Source organism: Thamnophis elegans, chromosome 4 (genome assembly GCF_009769535.1).
Source record: "Thamnophis elegans isolate rThaEle1 chromosome 4, rThaEle1.pri, whole genome shotgun sequence".
In the NCBI taxonomy this organism is placed as follows: Eukaryota; Metazoa; Chordata; class Lepidosauria; order Squamata; family Colubridae; genus Thamnophis; species Thamnophis elegans.
The window spans coordinates 53,324,255-53,343,908 of NC_045544.1; the positions used below are offsets into that span (position 1 = coordinate 53,324,255).

General features: G+C 43.7%; 1 protein-coding gene across 1 annotated transcript in view; it reads right to left on the reverse strand.

Moving 5' to 3' along the window:
• The window catches only part of LRP11 (LDL receptor related protein 11), a 34,793-nt gene extending 16,248 nt beyond the window's left edge, over positions 1-18,545 (reverse strand). Inside the window, 5 exon segments of the mRNA XM_032216013.1 lie at positions 1,466-1,594; positions 8,730-8,783; positions 8,786-8,861; positions 14,425-14,582; positions 17,946-18,545. Of these exon segments, the coding sequence (XP_032071904.1) occupies positions 1,466-1,594; positions 8,730-8,783; positions 8,786-8,861; positions 14,425-14,582; positions 17,946-18,498 (970 nt within the window). The 5' untranslated portion in view covers positions 18,499-18,545.
• Positions 18,546-19,654: the final 1,109 nt, after the last annotated feature.

A 19,654-nucleotide genomic window follows, 5' to 3' on the forward strand; every position in this document is an offset into this window, starting at 1 on the left:
CCTGGTAATGGCTAGCCCTGAAGTCCCCGTCATACCTGCCCCTCCCCGTAATGACCGTAATTGCTCCAGCCCACCCCTGCAACCGTAGACCTCATTTCCCCTCTCACGGCCTCCACTCCTTCTGGCAGGCGATTTATATCAGTCATTCTAGGATGGGAGGCAGGCCTGCCCACCCCCTACCACTTCTGCAATAGCACTCAGTGGAGGAGGGCACCAGACTATATTCCCAATCCACTCAAACATACACAGCTACTCACCATACAGTCCCCATATGAATCAATTAAAAAACAAGTTACAATGATAATAGGAATTAAAAAAGTGGGTACACACATCAGCAATCACACCATACACACCTCATTCATAAAATTGCGGAGAGATTAAATTTGCGCAGTTCTTAGATGAACAGGAGTGAGGAGAAGGAGGGAGAGGTACTCCGCTCCTCTCCCTTCCTATGATGATTAAGTTGGCTGAGATAGTTAAAAGCCCAACAGCAGTCCACAGAGAGTATGCAGGGGGGAGTCGCGTTTCCCCCCCTCCGGTAAGGCTGAAAAGTCCCAAGAGTCTAAGGCGGTTGAGGGGAGCAGAAGGCCTTCCTATGCGCAGTGGGCATCCCCGTTTGTCCAAAAACCAAGGCACTATGATAGATGAAATTAAATAAGTGCTGTTCAAGATGGTATTGGTATTCCTAGGGCAGTTGCAGCTAGTAATAGTCAAAGCAGCTGGGGCTGAGATAGCACGTCCAGAGGCCCTGGGATTATGGTTAGGCAAAACGTGATGTTTAAAAGCCCAGCTGGAAAAGGGCCAGATGACCTTTTAGTTTCCTTCCTTTTATGGAAGGAAATTAACAAAACTTTGCAACTGGATGGAACCTTCTGGCAAGTTCAGAGACATGCAAAATGTTTCACTATGGATCTGCTTGTACAACAATCTCAGTGATGATGGTTCTTTAGTTTTTTCATAGGAGCCATGGTGGCACAGTGGTTAGAATGCAGTATTACAGGCTAACTCACTGCTCACAGCCAGGAGTTTGATTTTGTCCAAATCAATGTTGACTCATTCTTTTATCCTTCCGAGGTTAGTAAAATGAGGAGCCACCTTTTTCAAGAGGCAACTTGAAAAACTGGTCCAGAAAGTCCAGTTGCCTCTTTAAAAAGTACCTTTGGGACAACCATTACTTGAATGACTGAGAATCTCCATAGACATTTAGAGAACCCAGATTGTTGTGGGCAATATGCTGATTCTGTAAACCGCTTAGAGGGCTATAAAACATATAAAGTAGTATATAAGTCTAAGTGCTAGTAAAACATATAAAGTGGTATATAAGTCTAAGTGCTATTGCTACTGCCATTTTCCTCACCCTAAGACTCAAATGCATGATTTCAAATCTACGTGGCCTTTACTTATTATTGAACTATTATTATTGTTGAGCTATTTTTAAATGCTTAAATGGACAGGTTCTGTTCACTCACATTTATGGCAAAAGCTTCATCTGACCCGTCAGGACAGTTGTTCTCCCCATCACAGGCATAACTGATGTCAATGCAGCAGCCGTCATCACAGAGGAACTGGTATCGGGAACATTTCCCAACGCAACCTGCAATAGGCCAATTCTCAGGTTAGAAGACAAATTAAATTGCAAATATAAGAAGCAGCAGTTTACAATGGATATTACAGCAATGGAAGCCCCCCTGTTATGCATCCTTTCGTCCCTGTCCTTCATAAAATGACTATGAATATTTCAGGTAGAAGAATAACCACAAATGTCGAATGTTTTCTGGACAAGGGGGAAAAAAGCAACCAGTTAAACCAAATTCTGCCCGCTATAGAAATTCAGCATACATGGGATAGATCTGTATTGCTGAGCTGAGAAAATTAGTGGACCAGAGGAATGCTCTGGATATAATTTACCTGGACTCCAGTAGGTATTTGATAAAGTAGACCATAATCTACTATTGATAGATAGAAAACTCTGGGTTAGACAGCATCACCACCAGATGGATTCATAACTGGCTGACTAACCACACTCAATATGTAGTCCTCAATGGAAGTGCATCTACATGGAGAGAAGTATGCCGTGGGGCACCCCAAGGCTCTGTTTTAGGCCCAGTACTCTTCAACATTTTCAACAATGATTTGGACAAGGGAATAAATGGGGAACTCATCAAATTTGCAGATGACACCATGCTGGCAGGAATATCGAACACTCCAAAAGATAGACTTAAGATACAGAAGGATCTTGACAAACATGAACATTGGGCACTATCTAACAAAATGAAATTCAATGGTGAAAAAAGTAAAACTCTACATTTAGGCAAAAAACCAAAATGTACAGGTACAGTATAGGTGGTACCTTGCTCAACAGTAGTAACTGTGAGAGGGATCTTGGAGTCCTGATGGACAAGCATTTAAATATAAACCAGCAGTGTGCAGCAGCTGCCTAAAAAGCCAACCCAATTCTACGCTGCATAAACAGAGGGATAGAATCAAGGTCACGTGAAGTGTTAATACCACTTTATAATGACTTGGTAAGGTCACTCCTGGAATTCTGCATCCAGTTTTGATCGCCACAATGTAAAAAAGATGTTGAGTGTCTTGAAAGAGTGCAGAGAAGAGCAACAAAGATGATTAGGGAACTGGAGGCTAAAACATATAAAGAACGGTTGCTGGAATTGGGTATATTTAGTTAAATGAAAAGAAAGACCAGGAGTGACACGATAGCAGTGTTCCAACCGGGGGTTGATACAAAGAAAAAGGGGTCAATCTATTCTTCATAGCACCTGAAGGCAAGACAAGAAGCAATGAATGGAAACTAATCAAGGAGTGAAGCAACCTAAACCTAAGGAGAAATTTACTGACAGAACAATTAATCAATGGAACAACTTGCTTCCAAAGTTGTGAATTCTCCAACACTGGAGGTTTTTAAGAGGAGATTGGACAAACCATTTGTCTGAAATGGTATAGCACTTCCTACTACGCAGGGGGTTGGACATGAAGACCTCCAAGGTCTCTTCAAACTCTGTTATTCTATTCTCAGAGACGTGCAGTGAGCTTCATGGCCGGTGAGGCAAGTGCGAAAGCCCTGCCGAAGCCCCGGCGCTGCGTCCGCCATAGAGCGGAACCAGGACCCACTCTATGGCGGATGCGGGCGCTGGGACTTTAAAGCCCTGCCGCTGGGTCTTTAAAGTGGCGGCAGGGCCCCGGCGACGTCCGCCATAGAGCAGGACTGGCTTGGGACTTTAAGTCCTCCTGCCGGGGCCCTGAAATGGAGGCCCGCTCATCTTGCCGGCTGGTGCATGCACACTCCGTGAGGGACAAGAGGGCAAGCGTTCAGGTCCTCCCCGGGGAGCGGCTGCGGTGGCTCTGCAGTCCCCTGGCTGAGGAAGCGCTCGCTCGGCGGCCGCTCCGATCGGGTAGGGAAGCCCCCCCCCACGTCGGCTCCCCTTGGCGCACTTGAACGCCGCTCCTGCCGGCCCAAGGGTTGCCCTTCCCCAGGCGCCAGGCCAGGTGTTCCAGGGTTAAAGTCCCCTGCCGCCGGGGATATCGTCCGTCACCCTCCAGGGAAGAGGCGCAGCCATGGAACCCATCTCGACGCGCAGGGCGTGGGGAGGGGTGCAGGCCTTCTGACAGGCCCTGCTGGCGGGCAACGGCTGCACCCTTCTCTGCTGCCTGAGTGACCCCGAGAGCGGCGTGGGCCCCAACTCTGTCTTCGACACTAGCGATTCCCATGAGTGGCAGCAGTGCCGCCACCTGAGTGCGTGGGGAGCGAGGCGTGCGGAGTGAGGCCGGCCAGCTTCATGGAGAAAGGGAGGGTGGTAGCTGTGGACGTGGAGATCCCACTCCCACCCCAACCCTTCTCCCTCTGTCCGGGGTAGGGAGCTGGGGCTGGGAGGCCGCCCACCCCCAGAGGCTGCCCCGTGGCTCAGGCGGCTGACCCTCCGCCTTCTCTCCACAGAGCTGTGGTCTCTGACCTACGAGGCAGGCAGTCATGATGCCGCTGCACATCACGGCCAGCCGCGGCTACCTAGACTGTTTGCGCCACATGCTGCTAGCACGGAGCTGAGGTGGATCTGGTGCCCAAGGGACAGACTTCCCTGCACGCGGCTTGCGCAGCGGCCACCACCGACTGCATCAGGCTGCTGCAAGAGCAAGAGCTGAGTGCTCACCCTGAGCAGCTGCCTGCAGAAGAGGAGGGGAGGGGGCTTCGGAAAGCTTTGGGGCATTTGAAAGTACCCGGCCATTAGGTCGCCAGAGCCAGGTTTCCCCCCTTTGGGCTTTTTGAATTGTTGCAAAACGGGGCAGCTGCACTCCACACAGGCAGGCAGGCAGGCAAGCCCCTCCCTCCCTGCCACTCATGGTTTGCCTGGTCGAGATCGAGCCTCGATCATCAAGGTCTATCTTGACACGCGCCTGAGGGCCAAAAAGGCAGCACACCGTTCCCTCCGGCCAGCGCTCCGCTTAGCTTCCGCTCGGGCTGAAGTTTACTCGAAGAACTGACTCCTCCCGCCCAACGTAAGCGTGCTCAACCAACTGCAAGGCATGATTCGCTGCTCCCAGATCAGGAGGCGGGAGAATCAGTGCCTCCTTTGCATACATTTTTTTGCTTTTTAACCCTTTCTTTTAAAGGCGAAAAATTCCTTATGCAAAGGAGGCCCCGAGTTCTCTAGCCTCCTCCTATAGTTAACACTAAGCACAGACTCCAAGTCACTGTGACTTGGAATCTGGTAGCAACTACCTTGGCTTTAATTATTTTTTTAAAAAATTCTTTAAAATTCTTTCCTTTCCCTCAGGAGACTGGTGAGGCCCCGCCTCCCCTGCCTCTAGTGACTGCACGTCCCTGTCTATTCTAAGAAACTGCTGTTCTGAGTTAATTGCTCATAATTGTTGCATTTTATATGATCTTTATTGCTTTTCATTTATTTATTGGATTTATATCCTGCCTATTATTTTAAAACTGAAGGCGGTGTATGTAGCCATCCTATTTCTTCCTGGAGAAATTATAAATATTTAACAATAGAGATTACACCTGCTCCCCATTTAGCAATTATCTCAGCTAATAACCATTTGCAACCGTAATGATAATGAATGGTAATAAAAATCATTTTTCAACCAATTTTGGGCTTCTAATATGCTGACGTGAGAGTAATGCTGGTGTAGCTGTGTAAGAGAACCATCTGAATGAGATGACAGTAACCAGTGATTTTTGCATTCTCTCTCTCTCCTCTTTCCCTCCCTCCCCCCTCTCATGTGTTCACATAACAATCATTTCATTTTGCTTAATACTTAATTTTCCTGGTAGTTGAAATGGGACTCAATTGCTAAACAAGGGGTAGGTCTATATGTAACTCAGGGGTGAATTTTGGGATTCTTGTTGTTATCAGAATTTGGTTTGCTTTGTTCATCTGTTTCATTATCAGGTTAGGAGTGAGATTTGTTTAGATATAGTAGTCTGGATTTGGGCAGGATGTGATGATTAGCAGTATTGTTCTTTCATTGCTACTTAGTGTGATGATTAGATATCACTTCCTCCTTCTCTCAGTGCTGGGAGAAGGGAAGAAGTGCTCAGCAACATTTGCTCCTTTATTGGCCTGTGGTTAGTCCCTTTGAATGCTTCATAAATGGGGCAGTAGTCCTCAATTTACAACCATATTTAAGCCCAATGTTGAGACAGTTAAATGAGTTTTGCCCCATTTTACAACCTTTCTTGCCAAGTCTAAATGCTATTGCTATTCTGACAAGCAAAGCCAATGGGGAAGCCAGATTCACTTAACCGGGTTACTAATTTAGCAACTATAATCTGGCTTTCCGATTGGTTTTGCTTGTCAGAATAGTAACAGTAGCAATAGCAACAGCATTTAGACTTATATACTGCTTCACAGTGCTTTACAGCGCTCTCTAAGTGATTTACAGAGTCAGCATATTGCCCCCAACATTCTGGATCCTCATTTTACTGATCTCGGAAGGATGGAAGCTAGTCAACCTTGGGCCTGGTGGGATTCGAACTGCCAAATTGCAGGCAGCCAGCAGAAGTAGCCTGCAGTTCTGCATTCTAACCACTGCCCCACTCTTAAAGTCACAAAAGGTCACTCAGGGACACGGCACATAAATATGAGTCAGTTGTAAGCGTCTGAACTTTGATCACATGACTATGGGGATACTGCAATGGTTTTAAGCGTGAAAAGTGGTCATAAATCACTTTTTTCAGTGCCGTTGTAACTTTGAACATCCACTAAATGAACTGCTGTAAGTCAAGGACCACCTGTATGTCTGTTGACAGATCATTTGTCAGAAGATCAAGCTTGTAATTCTCTTTATAAGCATCAGAGCAACCCTAGAATATTTGCCAGCAACTGGTACCTTAGGACAGTGGTCCCCAACCCCCGGTCCGCGGACCGGTGCCGGGCCGTGGAGTACCTGGCACCGGGCCGCGCAGCGGCCGGGGGCCATGATCACTGCAGCGGCAGGGGACATGATCGCTGCAGCGCAAAGGCTCCTGGGCCGTTGCACAAAAGCTCCTGGGCCGTGCGCAAAGGCTCCAGGGAAGAGAGCCCCGCGCAGGTACGCAATAATGTGTCGTCTGCGAACAACGCCCCCCCACCCCTGCGCGCGCTCAGCGGGCCACGGTAAAATTATCAAAGGCTGACTGGTCCGCGGCGATAAAAGGTTGGGGACCACTGCCTTAGGAGACCAGACTCCTTTTGGTAATTCTTTTGAATTTTTAGTGTAACTGGATCTCACTCATGCAACCCTAAATAGTTTAGATTATTTTAAATTGAACTCCTGAATAAAAGTGGAGAAGCATACTTCTGATAAATAAATAATAGGAGAAAGAATGGTCAGGAGAGCAAGGATACTTCCCAGCAATAGTGCTATGGTGATTAGAATGTCGGGGAAAGTACAACTGAGCTGGAGAGGTTGTAAAACCTGGAGGGAAAGAAAGGCAAAATGGAGCAAAGCCGAAAAGGTAATAGCAATGAGCCAGGTCCAAGGTACACAATGGAGTCTTTTTCCAAGACTGGGGCAACTAGGCTGATGGAGGCAGGAGGGTTGTGGGGAGCAGAAGGGAAATGCAGTATCTGCAGAACAGATAGGCTGTGGTATCTTTGATCTTGGCACCTTGTAAATCATGATTCCTGAATTGGTCTCCAACATCTGAATCTCACCATTGGTTGTGACCAGGGGTGGATTCAGCTGGTCAGGCTGGAATCCACCCCTGGTGGATGAGCTGATGATCAGGTTGGGACGCCTGCCTGTCCTTGTGCTTTACTTACCTATATCCTCTCAGCTGATTACTGTGGCAGAGCGGATTGCCGCATCTCAGCTATGTTACTTCCCAAGAGGTAACGTGGAAGATAAGTTTTGGTGCACACACATGCAACACACGATCACCAAATCGGTTGTTTAAACCGGCAAGATCCCACCACTGGTTGTGACTCAGGATGAGATGGTTCCTACTGGAATTGGTTATATACTTGGAGAGATTCAGAAGTATGTGGTAAAAGCTTATCAGCCTTTCAAGGTAATCCAGAGAAGAAACTAACACTCCCTTTCTTGTAAGGGTCCAATAGCAGAATCTTGCCAGTCTGAAAGCACTTCTCCTTTCCTCCACCTTTACTTTCCAGGGACTAGGGAGGGTCGTTTCTGAGACATTTTCCACATTCCCATTCTTTCTGTGGATAGAGATGTCTCTTATCTCACCACTGCTCTGGTTCCACCTCTTCTGCCTTTTTTGCTTTCAAGAATATTCCTATTGACCATTACAGAGCCAGTGGACGTAATTGCTAAGGTATTGGACTAAGAGTAGCCAGATCCATATTCAAATCCACCCTCAACTATGGTTGCTCACTAGATGACTGAACAGTTCCATTGCTATCTCCCAATCTACCTCACAGGATTGCTTGTTGTGGGAAAAAAATGGAGGATACATATGCTGTCTTGAGTTCTCTAGGAGCTCATTTAAGACAGGATTAAATGTAGGAATTATGAATAAAGTTGGCTCGCAGGATCAGTGCTGGAACAAATGCTTTCCATATTTGTTATTTTATTTTCTGTTTGTACATTGTGCCAGATGTCCACCTTGTTTTTGGCTGGCATTGGTTTTCATGTTACTATTTGTAAACCACCCAGAGTCAATTGGAGTAAATACCATATGGGATTCACTTAACTAGATGATTGGACGAATTGTGCATTATGTAAAAAGGAATGGAGCATTCTTGGTATTGTATATAGAAGGAAAAACTACTTTCTTATGAAATAAAGTTGCTTAAACATGTTGCTCAATTTCAAGATATCTGCCCAGGTTAGTATGTGTTAGTATTGTGGGTCCTGCTATAGTGGGTGCCACATATAATGGCAAAATTACATCTTAGAGACTACATCTGTAATACAGTTTACTAGAATGCAAGGAATAGCATGCGGGAGAGCCAAATGAAAAAGAGAACAGGCTTTGGCACAGTATTTTTTCAACCCTGGCAATTAGGAATTCTGGGAATTGAAAGTCTGCACATCTTAAGTTGCCCAAGTTAAAAGCACTGGTGTAGAAGGAAATGTGGTGGATATTGTACATTGTGAAATTGTCTCTTTAATGTAGTTTAAGTGATAAGACCTGTCCCCTATTTGCAATGTATTTAAGCACGCCCTGTTGTGATTTTAATTACAGACATATAGTCTTTCTCTCAACTATATCACAGAACAAGAAAACAGTTATTCCAGCAGTTTTCTCACCTAATCAGAATGAATCATTGGAAGTACTGTCACTGAGATGTTATCTGAACTCCTTTGACCAGCGTGTCAGTCACGGTCAGCTGCAGTGTGTATTTTCCTTCTTGCATATGAGAGAGCTTCAGCGTTCCTGGCTGAGGTACCTGAGCCAAAGAAAATAGGGCATTGATGGAATCCCATCCTTCATACTGTAGCTACCAAAGTACAACTCTCATACAATCATGAGATGCACGCACACACACACACACACATTTTATCATATACATAGGAGGCAGTAAATTTAAAGGCATCATGCCTTTTTATTCCTATCTAGGTTGTCTGAATACAGGTAAAGCAAATCAAAATAGGTCTAGGGTTTATTGCTAAATGGATACTGGAAACAAATACAGTGATCATTTGTAAGTCCCCCCAACCCACCACATTGACCCTCCACCACATGGATCAATGTTTCCTTAGATTTCAGGATGGTGGAGCAAAAAATACAGATTTGAGACAGTACAGATTTCAGTGCAGTGCTATCATAAAAAAGCAACGTGTTTGAAATTATCCAGGATTGCTGTCATGCTGTTAGTTTTAAATCTTAAAACTGATCTTAAAATATAAAGAGGAAATTTATAGTTTACATCTCAGTGAATCTGTCAACTTTCTCAAGTAGCAGAGAGCAGGAATTTATATTTCAAGCCCCTAAGACATTTTCACAATGAAGAACACTGTAAGCTACAAGTCCACATTCAAGTATGATGGAAGATAAAATAAGTTATTTAGTAATGAAATACATACATTTAACTTGCCAGTCTTGTCAACTTGTCACTGCGCCATCTCGGCTCTTGTCAACAAGAGCCGAGGTGGCGCAGTGGTTAAATGCAGCACTGCAGGCTACTTCAGCTGACTGCAGTTCTGCAGTTCGGCTGTTCAAATCTCACCGGCTCAGGGTTGACTCAGCCTTCCATCCTTCCGAGGTGGGTAAAATGAGGACCCGGATTGTTGTTGGGGGCGAAATGCTGACTCTGTAAACGGCTTAGAGAGGGCTGAAAGCCCTATGAAGCGGTATATAAGTCTAACTGCTATTGCTAACTGGAGGGAAGCAGCATCAATTTATTTTTGGCTCAGAAAATATGTGACAAACCTCACTTACATTCTCATTCATTCATGTGTGCTCTGTGTACACAGAGAAGCACAGACATTCCTTTTATTTCCTTCTTTTGCGAGGATCCTCACAAAAGGAGAAAATAAAAGGAATTTGTGTGCTTGTTTGTGTACACAGCACACATGAATGGATGAGAAACCCATGAAGCAGGACTCATATAATCAGGCGTATACAAGGCTGATCTTTGGTACAAAGAAGCTATTTCTTCCAGCTTTTATCACTGATTCTATTCCTATTCCATTATTCCTATTCCTTCCTATTCCTTCCTATTCTATTCTGATTCTTTTATGATAGATTCTATTCTATTATTTCCATAATTTTTTTTAGATCTGAGAATTCAATTTAGCTAACAATGCAAGCTTTGTGTATGCAATCCTCACTGCTTATCATTCAACTACTAAACCAGTCTTCCTATTATACAGATCTCCACATCCATCTTCCCCTGTCACTAGTAGTAACTTCAACTATGCTAAATAGTTGTGCATAAGACTGAAGCATTAGAATCTTAGCACTTCAGTGTGTTGCCTGTGAAGAAGAGCACTCTGTTATAGCTATTGGGAGAGAAAGGGCAGGGATATCTTTGCAGGCTTAATGTAGGAAAAACAAGTTCTGCTGAAAGATTATTACAGAAAGAAATGCATTATTTTTTCCCTGTTACAATTAAATCACAAAACAATATTGTTTCTTCTACAGGGGATAGATCTATTCAATATTTCTCAACCTTAGCCATTTTTAAGACATGTGGACTTCAACTCCCCGAATTCCCCAGCCAGCTATGTGAATTATACTTCACATGTCTTGCCAAGTTGCCAAGGTTGAGAAACCCGGATCTATTCCATTAGTTTTCAACAGGAGGTGGCAGCCATGGCTCAGAAGGCCTTTGCACAGCTACAAACTATACTGTACCCACTTTGGATCAAGAGGCCCTGTTCATAGTCACCGATGCCTTGATCACCTCTTGGATTATAGCAGTGGGCTGCATAATTTTGTGAGATTATCCCTGAAGACCACTTGGAAGCTGTAGCTGGTCCAGAATGCAGCAATACAGATAGTTATTGGGGGGGGTGTGTATCTCAGTGTACCCATTTAAGCGAGCTCCACTGCTTATCAGTGTGTTTTGGAGTACAAATTAAATGTTGGTTCTCATATATAAAACTCTTCATGGAGGAGGGCCATGTATTTGTGCAGCTGTTACCTCTGATTACTTCAGTCTGTCCAGTGAAATCTTGCAGTCTTGTGATCTGCAGTCTTGCAGTCTAAGTGATCATGCCTGTCACTTAGACAGTGTCATCCGGCAGAATGTAGAGGATGTGCCTTCTTAGTTGCCACTCTTGCCCTTTGGGACAGTATCCCCATGTTAGGATGGGGTGGGCTGCTGGGAGTTGCAGGGGTTCAGGAGAACCCCTAGCTACGATTCTGTGCAGTTCGGAGAACCCACAAATCTCACTTCTGGCTGGCCCCACCCACCCCACCCTGCCTCTCCCAGGAGTCCCCACACAGCCTGTTTTGGATGCAGGTAAGTGCAGGGAGCCCGTGGAGGCTTGGGGAGGGCGAAAAAACCGTGACCCGTCAAAACCGTGTTCCACAAAGCGCAGTCGACGAAATCGCGTATGTGACGTCATCACAGCGCGACAAAAAAGATCGAAAATTGAAATAAAAATTAAATTACACCAAGCCGATTCACATAAAGGTAAGCTTTAGGTTAAGGGTTAGGGTTAGGTTAAGGGTTAGGGTTAGGTTTAGAGCGTTAGCGTTACGTTAGCGTTAGGTTAAGGGTTAGCGTTAGGTTTTTCGTTAGGTTAAGGGTTAGGTTTAGGGTTAGGTTTAGGGTTAGGTTAAGGGTTAGGTTTAGGGTTAGGTTTGGGGGGGTTAGGGTAAGGTTTTTGCTTTATTTTTACATTTTTCGATCTTTTTCATCGCGCTGTGATGACGTCACATACGCGCTTTCGTCGACCGCGGTTTTGTCGTCCGCGGTTTTGTGGTGGAACCCGAAAAGCGGCCTACCAGAAATTCAGGAAGAGGGCCTCTGGAGCCTGGGGAGGCCGTTTTCACCCTCCCAGAGGCTCAAGCCCAAGGAGCCAAATAGTTTAAGATATAGCATAGGCATACCCTTTTAATATTAATATTTCAGTGGAATTGTAGCAATATTGCAACCCCATTGGAGATAAACTCTGACTAAGCAAAATACAACTGCAGTACATACTAAATAAATAACTACATTTTTAATAACATAATAAAGTAATAAGTACTATAGTAGTACCCCTTTGACTGCATCTGTATGATGACAAAATGAAAAGTCCTGAATGCAGTAAATAACTACAATTTTTTGGGAAGTGTTCCTATAAATATCTATGAGATTCTCAGTCACCTGAGAGCTAAAGAAGCTTCTTGGATGAGAAGCGAAATGTCTTCAAAGGGAAAAAAAAACAGAAAGTCAGTTGCCTCTTGAAAAAAAAAAACCTTTGTGTTCCTATAGATACTTTGTACTATGTCAATTTGAGTGTCTACATCAATTCCTGGACATGACCTTTGTAATGTTAATAGATGCAGTTGTTTTGCTCATAGATTCCCCTGATGAATCTTTGTTTAAACCTGGTTCTCAAAATCCGTAGTCCTATGTCTAAAATGGTGAGGTAATCCCACAAATCAAGCAAGGAATGTCTTCCCTATTATAATGAGTGCCAGAGATCAGCTTACCATCAAATTGGTCCCTTACCCATTCTTCATCCGTTTTATGCATGCAAAACTGGAGGCCCGCTGGACTTCAGTCCTGCCTCCCCACTCAAAAGACAATTTTCCAGGACACAGCAGGAAGTGAGAGAGACATAAGCAGCTACTTCTCAGCAAAGCACTATCAGGCACAATTTTCTTCTCTGTGTGTTTTATACCTTCTACCTCCACAACACACAAACATATGGGATCTTGGTTCCCTATCCAACATAAAAAACACCTTGTTTTGCAAGCCTCTCCTCCTGGAATCATGGAGTCTGGAAAGGACAAAGAAGACCGACTTCTGGGGATACTCTACAGATGCCTCATTCCTTCTATTTTCCCTTCCTTTCATTTCCTTTCCTGTCCGTTATCTTTGTACACATTTCCCTTCCCCCAACTTCTTTCAGTTTCACACTCCTTGCACATGCCTTCAAAATAAAAAAAAAGGTGACCCTGTCTTTGAGCACAGTGCTGGAGTTCTGCACTTTCCAAGACTTGCATTTTCCTAAATATGCAAGCAAATATTATGTTACTCAAAGTCTGCAATGCCACACCAAGAAGTAACTCTCTAAGGCAAGAGAAAAAGCTGAAGCAATCCTGACCTGATCTTCTCATTACCCGCTAGTCAGAATAGAAGGAGAGTGCACTTGGGACATTCCATAATACAAGCAATAGCAATAGCAGTTAGACTTATATACCGCTTCATAGGGCTTTCAACCCTCTCTAAGCGGTTTACAGAGTCAGCATATTGCCCCCAACAACAATCCGGGTCCTCATTTTACCCACCTCAAAAGGATGGAAGGTTGAGTCAACCCTGAGCCGGTGAGATTTGAACAGCCGAACTGCAGAACTGCAGTCAGCTGAAGTAGCCTGCAGTGCTGCATTTAACCACTGCGCCACCTCGGCTCTGCAAAGCAAAATTGGGATTCTTTATCTCTTTTATGCATGTAAAACTGGAGACAACGTGATCCTGCTGTGATAGGAGAAGGCAAATACTTCTCCAGTCACAGCAGGATTGGAGTTGAATTAGCCAACCACTAATTCATCTAGGCAGGGCAGATCCACATTTGCAGAGTAATCTGGCTTGTGTGGGCAACTCCTCCTATTGCAAGCTGTTTGCTGTCACTCAGAGGGCCATGACCCACAGATTGACTCCTAACTATCATATCAATGCATTCCTTTAGTATCAGTGCCTTCCTTTAGTGTGGACAGTTTGTTTTGCTCCTCAATCTGAAGGCTTGCAGAATAGAATCGTTACCACCACCACCACCACCACCACGACAGATTAGTTACAATAAACAACATGTCAATCTGCTCAAAAGATTGAACGACTAGTCCCAAGTCACTCAACAGATTTTCATGATTGAGGGTGGACTTGAATTTGTTTATTGTTACATTGTGGTTTATAAATCATTATTTATGTCTTAAGATGTGTGGAAACCAACTGTGATTTATTCAGTAAATTGTCATTACATAAACCATAGCTTAACAAAGATGTATGAACTAAGACTCATTTAAAATGAGACCTAGTTAAAAATGGAACTTAGTTGGATATGACTACAGTAGTTCCACTGATTTTAATATATTTAGCCTGAATGTCACTGAATCTGAATTCAATCGTTCTCTGTCTATGTGTGCAGGGGTCTGTGTGTGCATTCATCTGTAAACCGAATTTCACAAACGCATGCTTCAGGAAACAATATGAACAAAATAAATTACTGCCTCTAATATTTATTTACTTTGCTTTATTCTGACAGAACAGTGAATATTTTTCAATTTTGTTTTTTTTTTTAAATCCACAAAAGGTGCAGCAAATAATATGCCTTATATTGCAAAATATAACATACCTGCATATCAACGGACGATGCACCTTGAAGTAATATCCACTCATATCGTGTGATTCCATGGTCATCCACACTTTCTCTGCCATCCAGAATAACCCAGTCAACAGGTAGTTGTAGAATAATATCTTCTCCTGCCTTGCTAAGAGGAGGCTCATCAGTTTCTAATTAAAATAAAGAATCTTAGTGAAAAAATGAGCATAAATCACTCACAGTTACAATTATTGTCTTTGCCTGACTCACTTGTATTGTTTATTGTAGATTTTTAAATCAAGAAAAATCTGTCCTAACAACAAAATATTTTCATCAATCTACTCCAGACTTTTAATACAAGTTTATTGGATACAGATGAAAACATTCGATATTTAAGATTCATGAAGCCTATATGTAAAACAGATTATGAGATTTTAAATTAGATACCATTTTGCTTTCTATGTAACCATCTGCTGACTGGAACACAGGCTCTGATAAGCATATATTCATCCACACAGTTTGATCATTTTATGGTCATGTTTTTGAAATCTAATCCAATTCTGCAAAATGGTTTTTTCCCTTGTGAAAAATGCTGCGGCTTTTTCATTTGATACTCAGGATCAAGCTTTGGTTTAGAATTTATTTTGACATGGTTTTTGCTTACCCAGAGTTGCAGTTTGGCCAAGGATACCCTTGTTGCTGGGTCTCCCCCTTTCTTGCTGGGTTTCCCCCATCCTTTGGGCAAGGAAGCCCTTGTTGATGGCTTTCTGTCATTCTGCAGCCTCCTAAGCTACCCTTTCTTCCATTGCTTCTGAACTAAGAATATGAAATGTGAATTATCTCATGTCTTTCTGGAGTTTTAATGAGTTGTGGAAAGCCTGGAGGCTGCACACTGATGGAGGGATAATTGTATAATGAATGACAGACGCTGCTTTACATATGATTTGGATATATCACTTGAATGTCACATAAGTGCATGCACATTGAATCCCTCCTAAAATGCTTCATCAAAAAACAAATTTATTTATATGTTTATTTTCTATACAATTAAGTGGAATGTCTAAAAAACTGCAATGGAAAACATTGGCAGATTTTTAATTGACTCAATTAAGAATCTTATGTGAAGAGGCCCATTGAGCTTTTCTGGTCCAGTGTGGATAATAGTTGGATAATATTTTATGCTCATGATTATCCTGCTCATTTTTGAGCCAGGGTAGTAAATGTAGCTTTAGTGAATTAGAGTAGATATACAAATAATTTGTGATCTTGATATGTATCTGAAAGCATTCTAAAACATTTCTAATATTGCTGTCTTGGCTTGTGCAGAGCCACAATTTATAGCCGGCAATAGAAATTTTAGTTAAATATCTCAGGCAACAGGGCTATAAAAATACAGTTCAAGTGTTTTTGGAAAGCACCTGTAGGAATAATTTGAAAAATGAAGGGAACGAATCCAATCAATTAATTCTGGAACTGCAATGACATAATAACTAACACATTGTTAATTGAATCATGGTTTCTTGAATAAACACAATTGACAAGGTTAACTGTGGCCTCACACACAAATGAGGAAAATATGTTTCACTTCTAATATACTGGGTCAGTCACTCAGGGTAAGTCAACTTCTTCATTTTATTCCCTAATAATCACTGATTCATTTCCAGTCAGAAAAATAAAACTACCACTCTTCAAAACTGAAACCTAGCTCTTCTTCCCTGTCCATATAGTTGGCGTATTAAACAAGATATGTTAAGAACAAACAAAAATTATTACTGTGCAAAAAGATAAATTTGTGTTATGGAATGGACTAGTTTGACATAGTTAGTCTACATATATCAAAATTAGATTCATATCTGACCATTTTTTGCCAGACCCAAATCAGTTTTGAAGTAAGAATAGACACACTAAGCATCACTGTTTAAGGATTCATAAAATCTGGAAAACAGGCCCAGAGTAAGGCAGCAAGGATGACCAATGAATGAAAAAGCTAAAGTAATGGAAATATAAAGCCTTCACAGAGTAAGGTGGGATACAACAACACTCCTCAAATTCCTGATGTCACCAAGGAGAAAGCAAAATCCTGTTCTATATTATCCCATGATAATTACAAGAATGCATTTGAAGCAAAACTTCACAGAGGAAACAATCATCCATAGGGAGTGAGCTCCGTTTTATTCGATCATGTAATCAAGCAGAGGGTATACCCCTTCTGGGAATACTTCCAACTGAATGCCCACCAAGCAAAGTAGTGGAGTGGAAAAAGCAAACAGCTTGTGCAAGTACACAAATATGTGAAGAAGAAGATGCAGGCATTTTTTTAATTGTTAGCCACCCAAAGTTGTTTGCTGGGAGGGGCAGCTATAGAAATCAGATAGATGATAGATAGATAGATAGATAGATAGATAGATAGATGGATGATAGACAGACAGACAGACAGATAGATATGGGATGGGGGAGGGAGGGAAGAAGAAGATGCAGGCATTTTTTTAATTGTTAGCCGCCCAAAGTTGTTTGCTGGTAGGGGCAGCTATAGAAATCAGATAGATTATACATATATATATATATATATATATATATATATATAGATAGATAGATAGATAGATAGATAGATAGATAGATAGATAGATAGATAGAGATAGATAGATAGATAGATAGATAGATAGATAGATAGATAGATAGATAGATATGGGATAGGGGAGGGAGGGAAGAAGATGCAGGCATTTTTTTAATTGTTAGCCGCCCAAAGTTGTTTGCTGGTAGGGGCAGCTATAGAAATCAGATAGATTATAGATAGATAGATAGATAGATAGATAGATAGATAGATAGATAGATAGACAGACAGACAGACAGACAGACAGACAGACAGATAAATAGATATGGGATGGGGGAGGGAGGGAAGAAGAAGATGCAGGCATTTTTTTAATTGTTAGCCGCCCAAAGTTGTTTGCTGGGAGGGGCAGCTATAGAAATCAGATAGATGATAGATGATAGATAGATAGATAGATAGATAGATAGATAGATAGATAGATAGATAGATAGATAGATAGATAGATAGATATAGATGATAGATAGATAGATAGATAGATAGATAGATAGATAGATAGATAGATAGATAGATAGATAGATAGATAGATAGATAGATATGGGATGGGGGAGGGAGGGAAGAAGATGCAGGCATTTTTTTTAATTGTTAGCCGCCCAAAGTTGTTTGCTGGGAGGGGCAGCTATAGAAATCAGATAGATAGATAGATAGATAGATAGATAGATAGATAGATAGATAGATAGATAGATAGATAGATAGATAGATAGATATGGGATGGGGGAGGGAGGGAGGGAGGGAGGGAGAGAAAGAGGATAAATCGATATTTGGGGGCAGGGGGAGGGAGTTAATACTACATTACGTCTCCAATCCTATATTCTAGTATTAAAGATATTTTTAAGAGTCTTCTGCTCACGTGCAATTCGCTCCCCCCCTTCTTTCTTGAACTGAAACCGTTATTATTTTAGCCCCCTTTCAAGAAACCTCCGAACTCTTAAGCCGACGCCGTTCTTACCCAAAGCCGGAGGAGAATGGCTGGTGGGTTCCAGGAAGTAGCTGTTGTAGCCGCGCTGAGGGGAGAAGACACAGACGGCGCGGCCGCGATAGGTGCAGTTGAAGAGATAGCAGCGGACCGAGGCCGACTGCTGCTGCTGCTGCAAGACGGCGAGGGTGCAGAGGACATCGGCGCAGCAGGCATCCAGGCAATGCCTGGGACCAGCCACCGAGCCCGGAGACCCCAGGAACGTGGCACCGGCGGCGATGGAGTCTTTGGTGCGGATGATGGAGTCGGACCTGACCGAGAAGAAACTCCCGCCACCGCCGGCTGGTCCTTCAGTCCCTCCTCGGCAGCGGCCAGCCACTTCTTCCAACTCATAGCTGCGGCCGCTGGAGGGATCCCTCTCAAGCTGCAGCTGGCGGCGGAACTCCTCCAACAGCGATTCCACCCCCGACGCAGCTGGGGATCTTAGTTCTCCGGTTGACGATTCCGGCGCCCCCAGAAGCAAAATAAGCGGCGGTAAGAGCCAGAGGACGAAGAGGCCCGGGGGGCCGGGCACTTCCGTGGCCATAGCACCCAAGGGACGGAGACCAGCCACGGCAGCGCAGGACGATGGCGGTGCTGACATCAGAAGGAGGGAAGGCAAAGCCTGGCTGCTACCACTGCGGTCCGGGAGAAGGAGAAGAAGCGGGTGGCGGCGGGCGCGCCATGCCGGCCCCTCCCTGCACCAGCCGCCGAGGACGGAGAGCAAAGGCAGAGACTTCAGTCAGCACCACCGATCCCCGAACAGTTCCAAGCGGGAGGCCGCCCCGCCCAGGCCAGCCCACGCTCGGTGGGCGGAGGGGAGGAACTCTGGGGATGCCCCGCCTAGACCTCTCTGGTCGCTGGGGGGAGGGGGGGAGCAGTCACTCCTTGCTACGTTGAGTTGCTGACGTTTAGAAGGTGGGATTGTGTGGATGGAAGTGGGGGGGAGAGGTTCCGGGTAAGGTCTGAGGAAGCTCTTGTGACCGCGCTTCTGCTGAAGCATGACACATGCAAGCAGACAGTCTATACCTGCTGTGGCCTGTAACGTCATCGATTCAGGTTGATAATAAGGACAGAGGAGGAGGTTTCAGCTCTAAAAAAGCATGTTTTATTTTGAGATGTATTAAAGGTGTACAGAGATCAGGCCACAGTAAGAAATTATCCCCACTCTACAGTTGTCTTCCTCTGGAGAATCACATGCTGCAGTTGTAGATGCAAAGAGCACAATCTGACACAGACCGATCAATCATCCTGACATGTGGTCCCTTGGCCAGTTGTGTTATTAACAACCACGGCATTTGCATTTACGATCGTGACATTCTCACTTACAACAGCAGCATTTGCTTGACAACCGTTGCAACAAAAGTTGTAGAATTGAATTAGCCACATGACTTTATGACCGCTATGACTTATAACTGTAATGGGTAGATTCTATTATGGTCATAACTCAAGGACCACCTATAAAGTTATCCTAGCATGACATGTTTGGTGACAAAACCAAGCTGGCTGTTATAAATTGTTGTGTTCCTGTTCAAGGCATCATAATTATATTGTTAATAAACTGCTTAACTATCTTAACTATGGTGTAGACATCCAGCTAGCATGTTTGTAACTCTTTGAGTTTTCCTTCCACCGTGAAACTTCAGGGTTCTCCAGGAGTTGTCAGAGATTAAATTCAGCTGCTCTGTGATCATCTCTGTTAC